General features: G+C 47.0%; 1 protein-coding gene across 1 annotated transcript in view; it reads left to right on the top strand.

Moving 5' to 3' along the window:
- The first annotated feature begins 1,110 nt into the window (after positions 1-1,110).
- The window catches only part of SYNPR (synaptoporin), a 107,574-nt gene continuing 89,804 nt past the window's right edge, over positions 1,111-18,880 (top strand). Inside the window, exons 1-2 of the mRNA XM_075714403.1 lie at positions 1,111-1,313; positions 1,392-1,457. Coding sequence (XP_075570518.1) covers positions 1,296-1,313; positions 1,392-1,457 — 84 coding nt within the window. The 5' untranslated portion in view covers positions 1,111-1,295. The remainder of the gene's footprint in view (positions 1,314-1,391; positions 1,458-18,880) is intronic.

An 18,880-nucleotide genomic window follows, 5' to 3' on the forward strand; every position in this document is an offset into this window, starting at 1 on the left:
GAACAAAATAGAACATTTTTTTTCTTGGAAAAAAAATGAAGTGTCATTGTCATTCTGACCTCGAAGGGTAAAAAAAGACTATTTAAAAAATAAATCGAACTGGACCCAGTCCCCTTGCTACCCCAGACTTCAGCTGTGTTTGTTGCAGATCCATGATTTTGACACAAAATCCTCTGCCTCAAATTCCAATGAAACCTTCAAAAATTAATCCCCCCTGCCCCCATGCGTCTTGTTTACTCCAAAAATACAGCTGGATTTTTTTTTTCTAATAGAGCTTTAGACTGAGGAAAACTAATTGACTTGTTAAACTTTTGCAGATGGCTGATTCCTTACAGGGTGTAAAAGCTTTGGGTATTTTTTAGGCAGATAGTGCAGTCTCTGACCTACTTAGGGCCGAAATCCTATTTGAGCACTGATGTCTTTCTGGTGGCACAACTGGTTGTCAGGGTGGCAGTTAAGTGAATACACAAACGTTTGCAGAATCGGAGCCTCAATCTAGCTGCTGGATGTGCGCAGTTAAATAGGGTGATGGGTTTGTGCCCTCAGCGCTTCCCTGCGCCTTTGCTGGGGCAGGACCTGGCTCCATCGCAAAACCCTCCCGGTGGTGTTTTAATGCCCCAAGGAGCTGGAAACGCTGTCAGCAAGCAGGCGTGGACGGACACAGGGAACTGCTGCTCCTGCCGGGCTGTGCCACCCAGGATGTGTTATCATTATTAAGGCTCTGTTGGGAAACGAGGCCAGAAGGATGGCAACGCAAGACAGAAAACGCTGCTCTGCTGTCAAGGAAATGCCACAAAAGCGGGACGGAGCGCTTGGCCAGCAGGCTGGCAGCTGCCGGGGGCGGCGGGCAAGTTCGCCCCGGGAGGGCGAGAGGGGCAAGGAGGATGCAAGGTGGTGCCATCCCCGGTCCCTGCTGCTTCCACCAAAATGCGAATAGTTTCTTTGCAGGCAGCGGGGGAGGCAGTTTGTTTATTTTTCTTCTTCTTCTTCTTCTTTCCCCGACGTCTTCCTTTTCCTTCCCGCCCCGAAATAAAAGTTAATTTAAAATAATAATTTTAAAAAAGGGTAGTACTTTTAAAAAGCGGCGGGGGGCGCGGGGCCGGGGCGCGGGGCGGCTCCGCGGGGCGGTGCGGGGGGCGCGGGCCCCGCCCGGCTGCTCCGCCCGGCGTGCGCGGGGGCAGCGCCGCGCATCCCCGGCTGCCGGGCGGCTCGGCTGGCTCGGCTCGGCTCGGCTCGGCTCGGCTCGGCTGGCTCGGCTGGCTCGGCTCGGCCCGGCCCGGCGGGGCTGCGGCGCCATGGAGGCGGTGGACCAGGTACGCGGAGCCCCGCGGGCGGGATGCGGGGGGCAGCGCGGAGCGGGCGCGGCGCTGACTCCCTCTCTCTGCCCGCAGCTCGCCTCCGCGGGCACTTTCCGCGTGGTGAAGGAGCCGCTGGCCTTCCTCAGGGTGCTCGAGTGGGTGAGTCCCGGCGGGGGCGGGGGGTTCGGCCGCGGGTGGGCCGGGGGGGGCGTCCCCAAAGTGCGCGCACGGCGCTGCGCCCCGCGGAACAGGTGGGAGCGGGGCTGGGACGGCGGCGGGGGCTGCGGAGGGGCTGGGGACGGGGGGCCCGGGGGCGAGGGGCTGAGGCTGGGGGCTCTCACCCTGCAGCGGTGTGGCCGGCGGGGCGGGCCGGGGGCTGGGTTTGTGAGTGCCTCCCCCCCTCCCGCCATCCTCGTGCTGGATGGAAAAGAATTTCTATAAAAAACGGGGGGGGGGGGGGGGGGGTGTGGGTGTTAATCCTCATGCATTTAGCAAACTTGTCTCTGGGCCGAGTGGGGAAGGAGGCAAATAATTGGTTTGTGGAGCAATGTCACTGTTTGTTGCTCTGATGCTCATTTGTAGTGAAGTCTGCAGGTCAAATGACATTCATCGCCAGTAGGTCTGCAGGAGGAGAGAGCCTCTCTGAACGGAAAGTTCAGAACATGTCATGGAGGATTAATCACATTCCCCTAACGCTGACTGGCTGGGGAATTATGTAAGCCGCGCATTTTGGGGGGCGCGTCCCTGTGCGGGTGCGTTTATCCACATGTTCGCACCCGCCGCATGCAGCCCGGCCGCGGGCTGTTTGCGAGGGGCTGTTTCGGCGTGCTGGGCTCAGCTGCTCGCCCCGGACCCGGTCAGCAGCTCCTCTTCCCCGCCGGGCGCCTTGAAGCACCAGGTCCCGCGGAACTGGGTGATGGGGATGTGGTGGTGCTTGGGACAGGGTGGCCCCACAGCAGGGTGACCTGCATGCGGAGGGTGGACAGAGTCCCTCATGTTCCTCACCCAGAGCTCCTGCAAACCCACCCGGCGCTGCTGCTGCTCTTACCTCGAGGAGAGGTCAGGACATCCAGGGGTTGAGCCCCAGACTGCTTCAACCACCCTGCAGCGCTCGCTGCGAAGCAGAAGAACGGGAAGCAAAGCTATTTCTGTGGCAAATAGCTGCTAGGAGCGTGGTCTCTTCACTGTCTGCCCGCTGAAGCCGTGTCTGGTGGTTGGGAAGCGAGCTCCTCCGGGAAGGTCTCTGGGCTGGGGCGTGCGGGCTGTGCCCTCAAGGAAACTGCTCCCCCCCGGTGCGTTGGCGTCCTCGGGACAGCAAGCGGGAGCTCTCTTTTCTTGGCAGTTTCTGAGGTCTGTAACTTCTTCCAGCAGCTGAATATAAAAGCTGCCTTTGTCATGGTTGAAAGCCACACGTAGAACTCTTTGGCTGCTCTAGCTGTGCATTGCCTGTTTGTATATATATATATATATAAATGCACATGCGGCTGTATGTAAACAGAGCTCTTCTGACGTGGCTGAGGTGTATCAGTCCTTGGCGATAAGGGCAAGTGGGAGAAGGGTGCAGAGTGTGTTAACATGTAAGATGCTCTGAGAAATTACTTTTTCCCCTTTTGACACGTATGTGTAAGTAGAATTAATAAGACTTTAGTGCATGGTATCTCAGAGTGTGGAAGACTTTTGGTTGGTTGGTTTTAATATACTTGAAAGGCTTTCTGGATTACCCAAATTCCAGCTCTATTCACTTCATCTTGTTGCTCCCATCTTCCTTCTCCTCTCACCATGCCTACCAACTGCTGTCCACCTCTCTCTACCATCTCCAGTCTCAACTAAGCATCCGTCCCTCCCTCAAACTCCTTTTATCAGCCTAATTATCACTTTAAACTTTAAAGAAACACCAAATGCTCCAGCCGATTCCGTGTCCGCTTCCACGTTCCCTGCCAGCTTGATCAGAACAGGCAAACTACATCGCTAATTGCTGGATTTACAGCTGTTTCATTTCAGGTGTTAAATGATGTGTGAATAGGGTTTTTTATGCAAAAAGTGATGGTGACAGTGGAATTTATTAAACCTGCTCTTGTTATTGCTGATGAGATTTTTAGGAGCTTTACAGCAATCCCCTGTCAGAGGCTGTGACCGGTGTCACGCAAGTGGCGTGGCGGCTGAATCATAACACCCAGTTTTACAGAATTTTAGGAACTGGGAAAGCAAGTGCAAGTAATTTTAATGTTATCTTCTCTCGGCTTATTTGTCATCTAAAAGGGAGGTGTTAACTTCTGCTTTTGGACAACTTAGGCTTTTTTAATGCATATTTCCCAGAAAGCCAAGTTTTGGCTTTCTAGTGTGAAAAGCAAGCAGGTAGGACACAGAGGTGGGGAAAGCCCTTTCCGCAAGCTCAGAAGGGGACAAGTGGCGTTTCTGCCCTGTTGTTTGTCTACTATAGCCCATATGCTACTCATGGCACCTCTTAACACCTCCCACTTGAGTCCTAGATAGCATCTGCAAAGAAATAAAGTTCATAGCCCAGCTGGTGACGCAGCGATTCTGGGCGTTGGGTGGCTCTTGTGCTTGGGGGGAGGCTTTGTGGTGTTGCAGCACAGATGGCAGAGGTGGGGGGGTTCCTCAGAAGGGCTGGTGGGGTCAAGATGGTGTAGACCAAAAATGTCCTCAGCTGGTCCAGGCAGTCCAGCCTTGAATTTGCACTCTCATCTTTTGGGCAATTTGGGTAGGTCCACGGTGGCTTGGGGTCAGCGCGTCTTTATTAATAAATCTCTTGTACAACGGTGCTACTGAGGTTTGTGTATTAGCAAGTGCAGACATTTGCAAGTCTGGAGACAGCTGGGGTGGCTGTAGGTTTCTCAAGTGTGAAACTGTAACTGTTGCGGAAGCAATCTATAGGTGAGCAAATTCCAGCTTACCTGTAGTCTGGCTCGGACATGGACCTCTGTCTTGAGGAGCAGGGACTTGATCTGACCTTCTGCAGTCTTCTACTTTGACTATTCCCTAGGACCCAGCGAGAAGATGCTGAGATAAGACTGATTCTTCTGAATATTCACAGCACTGTAATATGTTTTCATTTGTATTTCTCATGTAGTTTCTAATCTTATTTTCAGCCAACAAATTGCATTTAGAAGCTATTCAGAGACAATATTGGCTCAGGCCCAGGAAAGGTTGAGAGAGAGGGAAGAAAAAAAAGTGACTTTTAGCAATTAAGCAAGAGTTGCATTTTTTGAACTCTACCTTGGTAATAGATGGTGTACTCACAGTATGTGGATCACAAATCTGGGCTTGGAGAAGTGCACACAGCTGAACAAGATAGGCCCTGGCTGTTTCCAGCTTTGAGTCAATTCTTGCTTCGTGGCATGGGCTGGGGGCAGGGAAAAGCTGTTTAAAAGCTGTGTTTGTTCTTGCTCCTCTTTATTCCCTTGGCTGTTACCCCACAGATCTTTGTATGAGAAGAGGGCGTCCTTCTGAAGCTTATTTCTTGTGATAATCTACTGTGGCACTACAACCAGTTGCAATGTCACGAACACTATTACAGCTTCACTTGAGAAATGACTGTCCTGTATGTGCACCTGACAGTAGTGAATAAGGAGAGATGAAAGAGAAGAAATATGTTCATTCGTCTCCCTGGATTAATTTCAGTCCTGTGGATCTCTGGATGTGTTTAGACTGCTTTTATTGGGGTCTGCAAAAAGTAAGCAAGACAAGCAAGTTTGTCAGTTGTGGGCTGTTTGGTTTGTAGTCGTTGCCTCCCTGGAGCCCTACAAAAGCAAATCAAGTGAAAAGCAGGGCTCTGCATGCTGTGTGGTGTGTATGTGAACTACCTCATATATAATCAGGTGGTTACCTGCAAAAATATTTTTGTAAAAATGGAAACTATGTATCACTAGGCTGAGGTTTTTAATTATTTCTGCTGCTTCCTCACAGTGATTTGCCACAACTTTTCCTCCTGCAGACCCAAAGCAACCTGACATTTGTCCAGTTTCTGTGTAAAATAACAGGAGCTGCAGTGCTGCCTGTCACACCTTTCACTGTAATCCTTGATAAATAGCAGAGATGCAGAAACTCCACTGGTTTGCAAGTTGGGAAGTGCTGTGATTGCCTTGCTGATTATCTGCAAGCTGTTGTTTTAAAATACCAGGCAACAAGCTCCCTGCTCTACCAGCTTGCAGCCCTGTCTAGGCTGGTATGGGCACAGCAGAGGGGTATTTTGGGCACAAAGACCGTTACGAGTGACTCCGTCTAAGCCAGTGTTGCTTCTATCAGGGCAGATGTGAGTCGTTTATGTTGCAGGACAAATCTTGTGGATACTGGGGCTTTTCTTGATAGGACAACTCAGAAGTGGATATTAGGATGTTCAGTGAACCCAAATGTGTCTGAGGAGTTGTTTTAATTCTTGCCCTTGTGCAGAAAAAATACATTCCAGGCCTTGCCTGAGTGCAGATCATCACTGCTCCTGAGCATCTTCATGGGATGTGCCAAAGATTTCCAAAGCAGCTCAGGGCATTTGGACAACAAATCCCCGTTCATCTCTGGTGGAAATTGGACAAAGGAATTGCAAGGTGGTTTCAAAACTCTGTGTGTACGTGGACCAACCTAACTTTACTTTGCTTCCTTGCCTTCACGATGTGATCATTTGACTTGTGAGCCAGGAAAAAGGCCAGGCTGTTGCCAGCCTGGCAAGAGACAAGCTTGCTTTGATTGTATAGCTTCTGAAAGGGTTAGCACCCCTTGCCTTGCAAACAGATGCATATTTGGAAGGCAAAGGGAATCTGAATCTTGAAAGACTGATAATAAGTCTTGTCTTTTGTCCTAATGCTGATTGCTCATCTGGCCATGGAGTGCTTTTGTTGGATTATATTTGCATGCATATGAATGGACATAAGTAGCTGCGTGCTTTCAAGTGTGTCCTAGAAAAGCCTAGATATCTTGAGATGCTGAAAATAAATGAAAAAAATTTTAAGAAGGTAATGCTTGCATGAGGCATGTGTGATTAGTAGTTTGCTCTGTATAGTGTATTATGGGCCTGAGATATTTTATAGTTGCTTGAGACTCTTCATCACATTTTCTTGTGCTTGTTTGGTTTTTGCTTAATCAGAAAGCTCCTGTTTACTCTGGCATGGGCAGAGACTTTAGGTGATGGAGCAGGGTAACCTTGCTGAAGCTTAATGCTCCTCATGGATGCAGAGCTGGAAGAGTTGAGTGTTTGATCTTCTCTACCCTCAAATTGAAAGAAAAGCCTTAATAAAAAGAATATTTCTTTCTGCCTGCTGATGTTGCTTATGCAATGCCAGGATCAGATGCTGCATTTAGAGCTTGGTTGGTCCATCTTGATGTGTAAGATACACAAACACATGTAAAAAATGTATTGTCAATTTTTTGGATGTCTGTCTTGGGATGTAGGTGTCTAGCTGTTCTTGAAAACCTGGTCCCAGTTACTATCTCAAAGGTCTTGTATGTGTAGTGTCAGGTCAATAAAACATATGCCACTTAATCAAAAAATGTAAATCCATTTCTATGGTATTTTAATATTAGAAAGGTGATTACTGTGTAACTGACCCTTCTCTGTAAGCTGTCATTAATTGGATGATTTCTTATAGGCAGCTTAGCATAATGCATGCAAAATACACCGCAGCTCTGTACAGACAAAAATTTCCACAGCGAAACAATGGGATGTGAGCGTCCAAGAAACCCAGGCCCTGCGAGCAGGCTTTATCCATCCTTGTCATTGGACATACAACTTCTGAACACACATCGAGGCATTGGTAATCTGCAGGCAGGAAACGCTGTTGGACAAGTTATTTTTATGAGGAAGAACTGGGAGGTGGATTTTGCCACATCAGGCTCTGTTGTGTGTGATAGCAAAGATCTGAAAAGCTTTTGTAGTCTCACTGAAGACAGATGTGAAAGCCATAGGCCACTCTGTCGGTGGGACTGGGATAAAGGCAGCAGCAGCACAGCAGTGCCTACATGGTATTTTACTTTGTGGTCTTAAAAGTCTCAACTTCTGGGAGTCTTGTGATTCCAAAACCTTTGGCTTTGATAAACCATATGCTTTTAGATCAGGGTAGCAGAAGAAGGATGGAAGCCCTAAAGACTGAAAACCCAGAACACAAGTGGAAGAGCAGAAAATCTGTCTTGTGATCCCATGGTTTTACACAGACTGCAAAGAGCTGGTGGTTCTGCACGCTGTTCACATGCATGTTTATCTGTGTGCGTATCTTGTTGGAAACTGAGAACTGCGCTAATCTTGTCCCATCAAAAAGTTGCTGTTGAAATGGTACAAATGCTGGTACAGGCAAGGAGGGAAGGATAAAAGGTCAGCAATGCTTGACCACATTGCTAATGAATGACATCTTTCATCTGAAGAGTGCCTACCATTTTCCACTTAGGCTCATGTTGCGATTGTGGAAGAGTTGATTTGAAAAGGTCACCTAACAATTCATTTAAATCCTGATGATTCTCAGGCAACCCCGAGTGGGACCTGGTATAAATGAGTTACATAGGATTAGCACATATGGTTGAGATACAGTGCTCCAGGAGGCAGGAGTTTTTGGAGTTATATACTGCTTCCCTGGAAGTCCCTGGGTGAAACTGGTAAAATCTCCTCGTGGTAAGCCACCATCTTGATGGCAGAATCCACTGGTGTTATCCGAGTGCGGCTGTTCGAAACATTAAGAATAGAAGATGAGGAGAGAGACTCATTAATGCTAAGTTTGATTATATATGCAAACCAGGTTTCTATGAAAGGAAGAACAAAAATGATCTGACTTTCAAACTAGCAAGAAGATGCATGGAGATAGAGGGTTTTGCCGTTAGACATACACGGTTAGAGTCTCCTTACCAATTTTTATGAGGGAGATGTTTCAGTCCTCACTCCTGTAAATCAGCATCTGCATAATTGGAGCCCCAGGTGAAAGCCCTGCATGTTGACATCTCTGGATTCAAATGTTGCAGTTGGGGAAGGACAGGCTTGGAGGTGCTTGGGATAAAACCCTTTCATCATTTGGATCCTGTGGTCCCTGGGTTCACCTGGATTCATGGCACTATGTGTGATCGCATGGGGCAGGAGACTCCTGATTGCTGGCTGGTCTCCACTCTGCTCTGGGAGAGGGGACCGCCTGCTGACGTGGCAGAAGGGGCGGCAGAAAGCACGTAATGCTGGGCTCTGTGCAGGGCTGGCGATGGAAGGCAAAGGGCTCGCGCCACGCCTCTGAAAGTGCAGCTTTCTCCTTTGGCACTGAATAAAAGCGGTTAAGTAGTGTTATGGTCCTGGGGTGCAGTGTGGAAAACAGCACTTGGCAGTCTGGCTGGCTGTCCAGCCCGGCAACTGGCCAAAGGGGTCTTAATGGCTTTTACTCTCAGGGGGGATCTGCAAAGTGCTGTAAAGAACATTATGGAAAGGAACATACAGTGTGGAGGTGCTGCTTTTAAGGTGTTTGTTCAAAGTGGCATATGTACTGCAAAGTGTGACATAGTTGCTAAGGTGACAGCTTGCTTTTTGGCAAAAGCAAAAGAATACTGAATATAGACAAACTGTAAGCTTTTGCTTTGTTTAATTTGCACAGTTTTGTTTTCTGGCCATTGTAGAGACTTCTCAGGTTTGTCTTTGGAAGCAGTGTTTTCCCCTTCAGAATACTTCACTCTCTTAGAAGAGCTAATACTGTTCCCCATTCTTAAGGAAATGCTTAAATTGCATAAAATGATGGGGGTTTCACTGATTATAACTGTAAATACAAATTATGACACTAAAAGGGTTTGGTAATGGTGCTGAGTCAAGTAAAAAAGTATTCTCTAAGAACCTTTTATATAAACAAAAAATATTAGGCGTTGCCTCATTAGCAGCCTATGGATGCGGGCACGTCCATGGGTGCTCAATCCAAAAGATTTTTTCATGTAGTATTTGCATGCATTTGCAAACTGCTCCAAGATAAGCTGAAATGCATGGTGAGGTGAGAACTCCTGTCAGTCAGGCTCAGAGGTGGGTTGTGGTGAGAGGGAGTGAGGTCCAGGCAAGGAGTCCTGCACCGGACAGCTCGGTTAGTGCTATGGTTGGGTATTTTTGTAATGCTGCTGGGGGAGAAGGATCAGCAGAGGATTAGACTGACGTGGCTGCTCAAGAAGAGGGGGTTTTCCAGACGAGCAGCCATCGTGGCATGAAGCAGTGTTATGGTCCTCAGTGTGGAAAGGAAAGCAGAAAGGTCTCATGAGCCTAATGCCAACTTTGGTCCTTGAAGCAGTGGGGTATGTGCATGATCCAGGAAAACTGGCCAGGAAAGGCAGAAGTAATGTGCTTATTGCCCTTTATTGTTTTACCTTTCCATTCTTTGTGATGTTCTAATGGATAGATAAATGCGTTTCTCTGAACAAGCTGTTCTGTCTGTGCCTTTTCCAAAATGCCTTAGCATCTGGGGAGAGGCAGAGCCTGCGGGAGCTGCTGAGCTAATGCTGTGGGGAGCAGAAAGTGCTGCAGCCTGGAGCTTGGGATAAAAGTCTGAGGGAGCTCTGTGGGCTCCTGTTCCCAGATAAGTGCTGGTGCAGATGCCCCAGCCCCGGTTTGGCAGTGCCGTCGCGAAGCAGAATTTGGCGTGGGTATTTTCAGAGTGCTCAGAGATCGCGACACGCTACACGGGGGGCTTTTGCTGGGGGATTGGGGATGTCTCTTTGCTAAGAAGATCCTAATAAGCATCCTAGGCACTGAGCTGTGCCAGACAGCAGTGGGGAGGTAGTCTCCTGGTTCTCAGTGTTAAGGAAGCAGGAGAACAACTGTGGAGCAGGAAGATTTCAATGAAGTGTTACAAATTTTCAGATGGGAGGTGTACAGTCCCAGACCCACTGTCAGAAATAAATCTGATTTGACTGTCTTGCAAAACTCCTGACCTGTCTACTTGATCTTTATTCCATGAGAAATACCAGTGCCTGCTGCAATGAGCCTGACTGAATATTCACTAGAAGTGTTCAAGAACCTGAAGTATTGAGGATGAAATTCTGCCCAGATCTCTGAAAGAAATGCTACCTAACATCAGCAAGATCATTGATACATCAGGATGTAATTGATAGTAACAGCTCTTCAGTAGCTTTTTGAATTTTAAGAAGTTTATTGTGTCTGTCCTCAGTCTGCACTTCTCCTGATGTTAATGCTCTGCCCTCCTGTGCTATTTCTCAGGTGATGCAAATGCAAAGGGTCTTTGGCTTGACGTGATAAGCCTCAGCTCAAGTCCTTTGGCACTTGCATGCTGGGTGCTTGTATCTGAGCCCCATGTTTGACACTGCATTTGCCTATCTTCCTAATATTAGGTGAAGAGCCTCTGGCTTTGGCACCCCAAAAAATACTACAGAAGTAGCAAAATCTTCCTTGCCAACTTCCCAAAAGACAAGGAGACAGCTGGTTTCTTGGTTCAGCCTCCCTGATGTGGGCCGTATTATGGCCTATGGCTGCCTTCAGCATCCAAGTCAAAATACCCCAGGATGCCAGGAAATATCTTACAATTATTTAACAAGCAAACTTGAGCCTTGCTTGAAGTGTTTTCGGAACAATCTTCTCCCTGGCTATGTGCTGGGGGTATGCTCGAACCAAACCAAAACAAGACAAACCCCTCATCTGTGTGCAAGTTAAAAACTACATAGTACCTTCCCCCTGCTACTCCTCACGCAGAGGCGATGTTGCACACAGAAAAGCACTGCTCTGCATCAGTGTTTTACCCCATTTAAAACAACCTCCGTATGGAGAGAGTGGTGGCTGGGAGCGGTTGAACATGGCAAGGTCGCAGCTCCCTGTTGGGACTGTAAGGGGGGAGCGATGCCTGTGGGTGCATATCGTGCCCAGCCCAGTGGGGTTAGGTTTGATACTGGAAATCAGCTTATGACTGCAGAATACATATATTGCAATAATTGTCCGCTGGAGTTGAGAATTTTCTACTAGTGCTTTTTTAGAGACTGTGCTTGAAAACCTCTCCTTGCAAAACTAAAGCAAGTGTGGGATTCCCCCACCGCCAAATCCAGCAGCCGATAAATCCAGCAGAGCTCTTGCGATTGCCATCTCCAAGGGCAGTCAGCGTGCTGGCGTGGAATTAGGTCCCAGTTTGAAAGAACACGCCTGCCAAAAAATTAAACAATGGATGCCTTCCTGTTTAATTTTAACATTTTAATTAAATTCTTTGCTGCTGCGTGCCTTTGATCTCAGTGAGCTGATATACATGGTGTCTGCTGTTGTGTCATAGCAGTGTTTCGTTCTAATCTTGCACACAGACACAAGGATGCGTTTGGGTATGGATGAAAGTGCAGAAGCTGCACACTGCCAAGTACCGAGTGCATCGCAAGCTGCCTTTTCCAATTGGTGACCAAAGGCATGTGGACAGGGAGATTATTCACGAGTATGGCTCAATAGAGCTTCTTTCTGAACGTATTCTCTCCCCACTTTTAATCTCCTTCTGTGAATGGTGCTGCAAGAGTTTCCTTGATGGAATTACTCATTGAGAGGGTTGAAGCCAGGAGCTGAGATTTTTATTGCAAAACAGAATCAGTTTCAAGTGGGATAATTAATAAAGTTTGATCCCTAAGTCAGAGAGCAGAAGCAGCGCTGTATGGCTTTGACTGGGCACATCTATTGCTTAGTCCCAGCCAAGTGCCTGGTTTCAGAGCATTTGGCAGGCTCCTGGCTTTCTACGCAGCCATGCAAAATGTGGGTGCCGAGCGGCACGGCACGTAGCTGAGCAGCCCCACTGCAGCTGATTTCTGAACACGTGGCAAAGTCTTCAAATAAAGACACGGTTACACGTTTCCCCTGTGGTGTTGGTGGCTGGGCTTTGATGATGATGGGAGGAGGTAAGAGAGCTGGGAGCATGCGGTATTTTCATGGCAAGGAAAAGTATTAGAGTGAGCTCCCTCATGGTTTATAGCCTGGGGCAGGTGACTGAGGGGCATGTGGAGTATCCGGCTTTTGTGATTTGGGCTGTACCTTGGTGTCAGGGAAGCGGCCGTCATGGCTGCATCAAATAGAGTCATTGGTAGAGCTGATTTGGAAAAAGGAATTTCATTTTCTTGGGGGAAGAATAATTTTTAACTTAAATTTCCATTGCAAACTGTGGTGTTCTGGTGAGATTGTGAATGAAGAAATATTTTTTTGCCAGAAACCACAATATTGCAGCTCAAAATATTCCTGTGAAGAAACAGTGGTTGGGTTGTATCTCCCTTCTCCTCTCCACAGCCCAGAGCATCGCCCTGCGATGCCCCAGGCTCGCTCCTCCTGGAAGAGTCAGGGATGGATCACGTTAAGCGTGACCGCCCTGTGCATCGGGGCCGTGTAGTCTGGCTGTGGAGCCTGATTTACAGAGCAGGGGCAGCGCAAGGGGCCAACCCAAACCCCGTGGAGGCACAGCAGTAGAGTTCCCAGGACAGATATTGCAAGCCCTTAGCATTGGGACTTGCAAAGAAGAGTTGACAGTTTTGGAGGGAAGATGACAACTTTTTGGAGAAAGATGAGCAAGTCTAAAATGCAGAAAATGTCCTGGTGGAAAATTTTCATCTGACTTTTAAGACAGCATATGTATATCGGTGTTGTAGTCTATGTTTATATTGTGTGCCTCGCCCTTTTTTTGGTCAAACGTGGAGTTTTTCAGAGCTGCACAGAGGCAACACAGTCCACTTAGCAGAGAATCGGCGAGCCGTGCTTGTGAGCCTCCTTGTCTTGCTGCGTCGGTTCCGTGGGCTGTGCACGCTCCCGCTCTGCCATTGCAGCCTGTCACTCGTGTCAGGCGACTCTGCGGAGAGGGCGCCTGTTCCAGCACAAAATCTGTGCCTGTCCAGATTGCGAGGCCCTGGCAGGCAGCAGGAGCTGGCTTCGCGGCGGGCCGACATATGCAGGGATGCTGGGTGTGCCACACGACAGAAAGCCTCCTGCCGCCGCCATGCGTGTTACGGCGCTGCCCGGGGAGGGACGATGCCATGAAAATGAGCTCCTTACCTGCGGTCCTCTACAGCCTGGCGGCACTCTGCGCTGTCGGGACCAAGTGCTGGCACTGCTTTCCCCCCCACCCCTTTCCTTTTTTCATCCCCTCCAATCATGGTTTCCACAGTAGAACGACAGCAAGAGGAGACTGAGAAGAGGCTCAGGTCTCATGGCAGAACCGATCCGGCACAGCTTGCGTTACTGAAGAGTTAAACAGAATTTCTGCCATATAGTTCACCGTGGCATAGTTCACTCGTTTTCAAAAATAGTTTTCCATCTTTTTGTTTATGTGCTCATTAGCGCTGGCCACCCATGGGTGCAGTGTTGGTTGTTAATGCAGCTGAAGAGGCTCTGACAGAGCTAATAAATGGGTTTTTTGCACAGCTTAGTCCCTAAAAAGTAGTGACTCAGCAATGATCAAACATCTCTCATGGGACAAACAGTTCCCAGCTATTCCCAACTTGCAATAAAACCTGCGTGTCACTGGGCTGCCGGGAGGCAGGACTCAAGTACCCCACATCTGTATGACTTCTGCACAGAGAGATTGTTAAGCATGTCCTGGGTATTAGGACAAGAGTACTCGTGCTTGGTTTAAAAGAGATTTTTTTTTTTTTTCCTGGGGATTTTTACACTCCACCCCGTGATGCGCTTTGGGATGCATTCAGCTTTCTCTTCTGAATAGGGCTCCAGATGATGGAAATAAATTATCATAAATTAGAATAGATTGCACTCTTCAGCATCTCTACATCTGTCATTATGTTTCTTTAACAGTTCAGTTTAACATTTATACACACTCTGACAGCAGCTACTGGTGTGTATGCTATAAATATTGGCTTGGAGAAGACATTAATGGAGTTTAGGTAAACGTTTGATGCCGCTGAGATTCTGTTCCATATGGTGGTACGCAGCAAAATCGGATTCAACGTGCCATGTATAGCATTCTTCTATTCCCTATAAACTGGCCTCCTGGCATTTCATCAGCTTACTGCGTTACCGAGAAAGCACAGGTGCCTTCAAAGAGGAAAGTGAGCTTCTTGCAGTCTCTTCTGGTTTTTTCCACCTGTATTGTTTGCGATGTTTAAAGCCAACAGGTAGCATGTACGGATGGGAAGAGCCCAGGGAAAAGAGATGTCTTGCAGAAGCAGCAGTCAGGAATTAGGCGACGAGCTGTGGGAGCGCTCTGCTTTGAACATGTGTGAAGAAAACCCACTGGATTTTCTGGCCAAGATGCCATTTTGTTAGACAGTAGCTGAGTAACAGGGCGAAAGCTTTGGGTGTTGGTTGGTCACGGTTGCTAAACCTGAAATTTGTGACTCTCAATCCCTGACAAAACTGTCACCAAAACCACACGTGGGGAGCGTTGCTTCAGCGTTTGGGGAGTCTGGCTTGCATCCTGCTGACTTGCAGGAGGACAAATAGCCGAAACCATCATGGCAAGAGGCTGGAAGAAATATGCTCTGGTCCCTCTGGTGTTCCTTCCATCATTCAGCAGAATTTGGATGTCTCCCACAAGTCTTTTTTTTGTTGTTGTTGTTGTTTTATTGGTTTGGGGTGGTTTTTGTTTGTTTGTTTTGCTAATTGCAGCACCTTGATTAGTGTAGCCTGATGAAGTGGCTGCCTCCTCTGCAGTATTTCTCTGATTTACCCTCTTTTCAAGCTAGCATGAAGGAAGTGTGGTGTTTGGCTTGGCACTGTGGAGGGGCAGTTGGGGTAAAGCAGCCGGGCAGCCCAGCCTCTGCGCCTGATGTGGGGCCCTGGGAAACATCTGGCTCGTGCTGGCCCCTGGGCACATCTGCTGCAGAGAGGAGCGTGTTTGCCCCTGTGTAATGCAATGTAAGTAATGAAGTAACCGTAATGTACAAACTGGCTCAAAGCAGGGGAATCCGAAGAGAAAGTGCTCTTCACACTGTAAATTGCTAAAGGTCTTTATGATGCCAGTGAATTAAAAATCTGAGAAGAAAAAGCCCTGCAGTGCTGTGAGTTCAAGATGTATCTTTTAAAAGCTGCTGGTGGGGAGGGGAAGAGATAACTTACCTGAATGGAAATGTATTTAAACTCTATGTTGTACAGTTCTGGGTTACTGCAAAGAAAACCATGTATTCCCTGTCACTTGGAGAGCTGGAGAAATTTTTGTACAGACTGAGCGGGTTTCTGTGATAATGTTACTTACCCTTTTTAATCTGAATCGCTAGCCAAATTTTCAGACCTTTGCAGGTTATTTCTTTTAAAAGAAGAAGTTGCTTCAGATGTTTTGGTGATGCACTCGTGTTTATCTGCACTAGCAGTATGGGGAGCCTGGTGCGCTCCTGTGTCCGCTCACAGCCTCCTTCCCCCTTCGCTGGGCAGAAAGCCCTCTCTTACCTTTTCTCAAGTTTCTGGATTTTATCGTTTTCTGACTGCTTGTGTGGTTCTTCTGCCTCAACTTTCCTCTTTTTTCTGGCTCCTGAAGAAAAAAATGTTTTGCGAAACCATTAGCAAAATCCTTCCTCCCAGAGCAAAATCTTGCCCATGATTTTCCTTTGAACAGCTCGTTGTGTCTGTCTCAGCTTGAGGCTTGCATTTTTGTCTCTTGAATGATGCTATGAAGGAACTAAACTGTATTTAAAGAAAGGCAGCATTTACATTCGCCTGATGTTAAAGACATTTTAGCCCAGCCAGGAAGATTTCATGGTGAGCCTTCGTCCAGCAAGGAACCCTTCAGCCTTCTCCAAGCTGAAAGAGAAGCTGGACTCCAGGGAGCAGATTCAGAGCACTGAAACTTTTATCATTTTTTGTTGTATTTCTTTTCTGCATCTTTTGGCTCTTTGAGGCCTGGACACTTCGGCTGCAGCCCCTACCATGTAGCTATGACAGGCATGGGTTTCTCCGTGATAGCCTCATATGAGCATGCTGAATTTGAGAAGGGATGTGCAGTGGGAGGAAATTCGTGTAAACTATCTGCATTGGATAGCTTTTCGTGAGAATATCTCCTCAAATTGTTTATTTAATTAATTGCATTTTTTTTAAATTTAGCTCTGATCTAGACTGTAAAGGTACTCTTGGGTGGAGGAGAGAGCAGCCCCTATTCTGGGTGGGTTTTTCTGTTTGTTTTCAGATATACATGATGTTCTCACAGGAAATGGGTCTATGTACTTCTTTTTTATTAAACCTGTCAGATTTTAGCTTTCTCATATGACTGATGTTCCTAAATCCCAAAGCTATTTCTTTTAGGCTTTCTGTTCCCATAGTAAACCTGGAGATGACCTATTCCCAGTTCCTACTGTCACCTGTACCTGGCTGAAAGGCCCTTCAGGGTAGGATGGGAGAAAAGTCACACTTTTTGCACTCCAATCAGTGCTGGATCTCAGAGTTTATAAATATCACAAGTGAAAAACATGGATGTGAGTCATACAGAAAACACCCTTCATTTCTAAGGGAATATAAATATCAGAGAAACACGTTCTTCAGATGTTTCCTCCTCGTGAGAGGTGGCCACATCTAAGATTTCTGTTTGAAGTGTTCAGTCATAAACATTGGTCCCCTGCTGTCAGTGACCACTAGATACAGGAGACGCCTATTAAATGTTAATAGCTAATACTGTGCAAGAGCTACATGAGTCACGGGAGTCTGAGTGAGCTTTGCACAAAGGGAAAAGGTGGAGAAGGTTGCGACTTCAATTCTTGGGTCAAGATACTCCAGCAATCACAGTCTGCAGTACATGCCTCACTTCTGGCAATTTTGGTACTCGCTCTGGACCTAAATGCTTATCCACATCTAACACATCTGGTGTTGTATTCCAGGACAGCATATCTGCATGCTTTTTGGGGAGCGAGCTCTTTCTTTTCAGTCATCCCCTTTGCCCCTCAGCAGCTGGGAGACTATGATTTTGTATCAACTGGGCTTAGTGGTATTTTTGAGGCAAGCATGTGTTAAAATGCATATGCATGTCCCTGTGTTTTTACAAGATTAATATTTTAAAGGCTATTTAATACAAAATTGCTGAAAATTATTTAAATCTGAGACATGCTGGGTAGATGGGAGAACTCTTATCAACTGTTGAATTAGTAATGTTGAATTAGACATGAGAAAATCCTTTTCAATTTAAGTGGCTTTTCACAGAACTTTTTACAAGTTTAATACTTCATTCATCCTTCCAATAATTATTCTAGTTTTGGCTCTCCCTGAGTATCCATGCAGATGTGCACAATGCATGCAGTTTGGGCCCTGACCCATTCAGCCAAGCTGTACATCCTTGAGGACCATCAGGGAGCCCCCAAACCACTTGTCTCAGGGATATGTTTCCCCCTGTGCGTGCACTGGCATCACTGGGTGCGTGCACTGGATGCACTTTGCCCTGGCAAAGATTGAGTCCTTCCTGGATAGTTTCATACTTGTATTTGAAAAACATGGTTGTGCTGCTGTCTGAGAGAATGCAGATCATGAGTGCTCTTTGGCATAGACACTTCAGTGGCATCTTCCAAAAATCTTAAACTTAAAAATTTGAACTAGAAATAACATTTGCATAGTATTTTGGAAGAATGCTACCATGAGGCTCTGCAAGGGGAATTATAAATATTGCTTTTTTTTCTTCATAACTCTTGGAGGGGGTCAGCCTCTCTCTAGTCCCCCCTGATAACAAGCTGCTGTGAGAGCTTAACAGAGCAATATGTGTCCTGGTCGCGCGAGATGGATCTCATTTGTGTTGCTGTTCATAGTCATGATAGGCAGCAAATGGAGGGGAGCCTGAGGCAACACTTTGCTGCCTGAAGTTGGTGCTTGATGAATTACGGAGATAAATAAGGCGAGAGTCTGCCTTTGCTTTTCCCTTTGAGTGTGCACGTAAGCGTTAGGTGGCCTGTGTTTGAAGAGACAATGTGAAATGAGCTTTCAAATATTGCCTTGAAGTTGTCTTAATTATTTCATTATAATGGTAAGGAACAAAGCAGAAGAATCAGTACGCCTAATTATTACATCTAAATGCAAGAGAAATTAGCCAGTGAACTCTCCCTTCTCTGGGGAGGATTAATCTTCCTATGCTCTATTTCAAATGTCTTCCAGAAAAATGAAAGGCTTATCACCTAGGAAACATGCGGTCCTAATCGCCCAGGTCTGGCACTTGGATTTACAGGCGGTGGGGGGACTCTTAGTTGGTCTTCTGAAGCACCAAATTGGATTGTTTTGCTTGTGTTTAACTGTTGTAGTTGGAGTTTTGTAGCTGGGTGATTTGAATGACAAATGTTAGCAGGATGTGCACCACATGTCATCCTAAGATGCCTTGGCCAACTCTGGGTGAGCTGGTGGACCTACTCAACACCAGGCAGTGCCATGTGGAGGGGATGGGTTGGGTCCTAATGTGATGCTGTCAGTGGGGCCGTGCTAATTAGCTCAGCTTTTCAGCAATGAAGTGCTGTACTGATGAGTCTCTAATGCTTACAGAGCTATCATCTTGTTTACCTTTGCACTGTACAATGCATGCTTTTTTTAATAGCGATATAAGACTCCAAGAAGATACTGTTCTGTGTGGCAAATAGCCACCAGATGCTTACAGGTGATCGTGGTGGGACTTGATTCTTCATGCTTGAATTAGTCACTGAATTGAAATGCCAAAAATATTTCCTGCATACTAGGTTTAGAGCGGCAATAAATTCTGGTTCTA

This window comes from Pelecanus crispus, chromosome 7, assembly GCF_030463565.1.
Source record: "Pelecanus crispus isolate bPelCri1 chromosome 7, bPelCri1.pri, whole genome shotgun sequence".
Classification (NCBI taxonomy): Eukaryota; Metazoa; Chordata; class Aves; order Pelecaniformes; family Pelecanidae; genus Pelecanus; species Pelecanus crispus.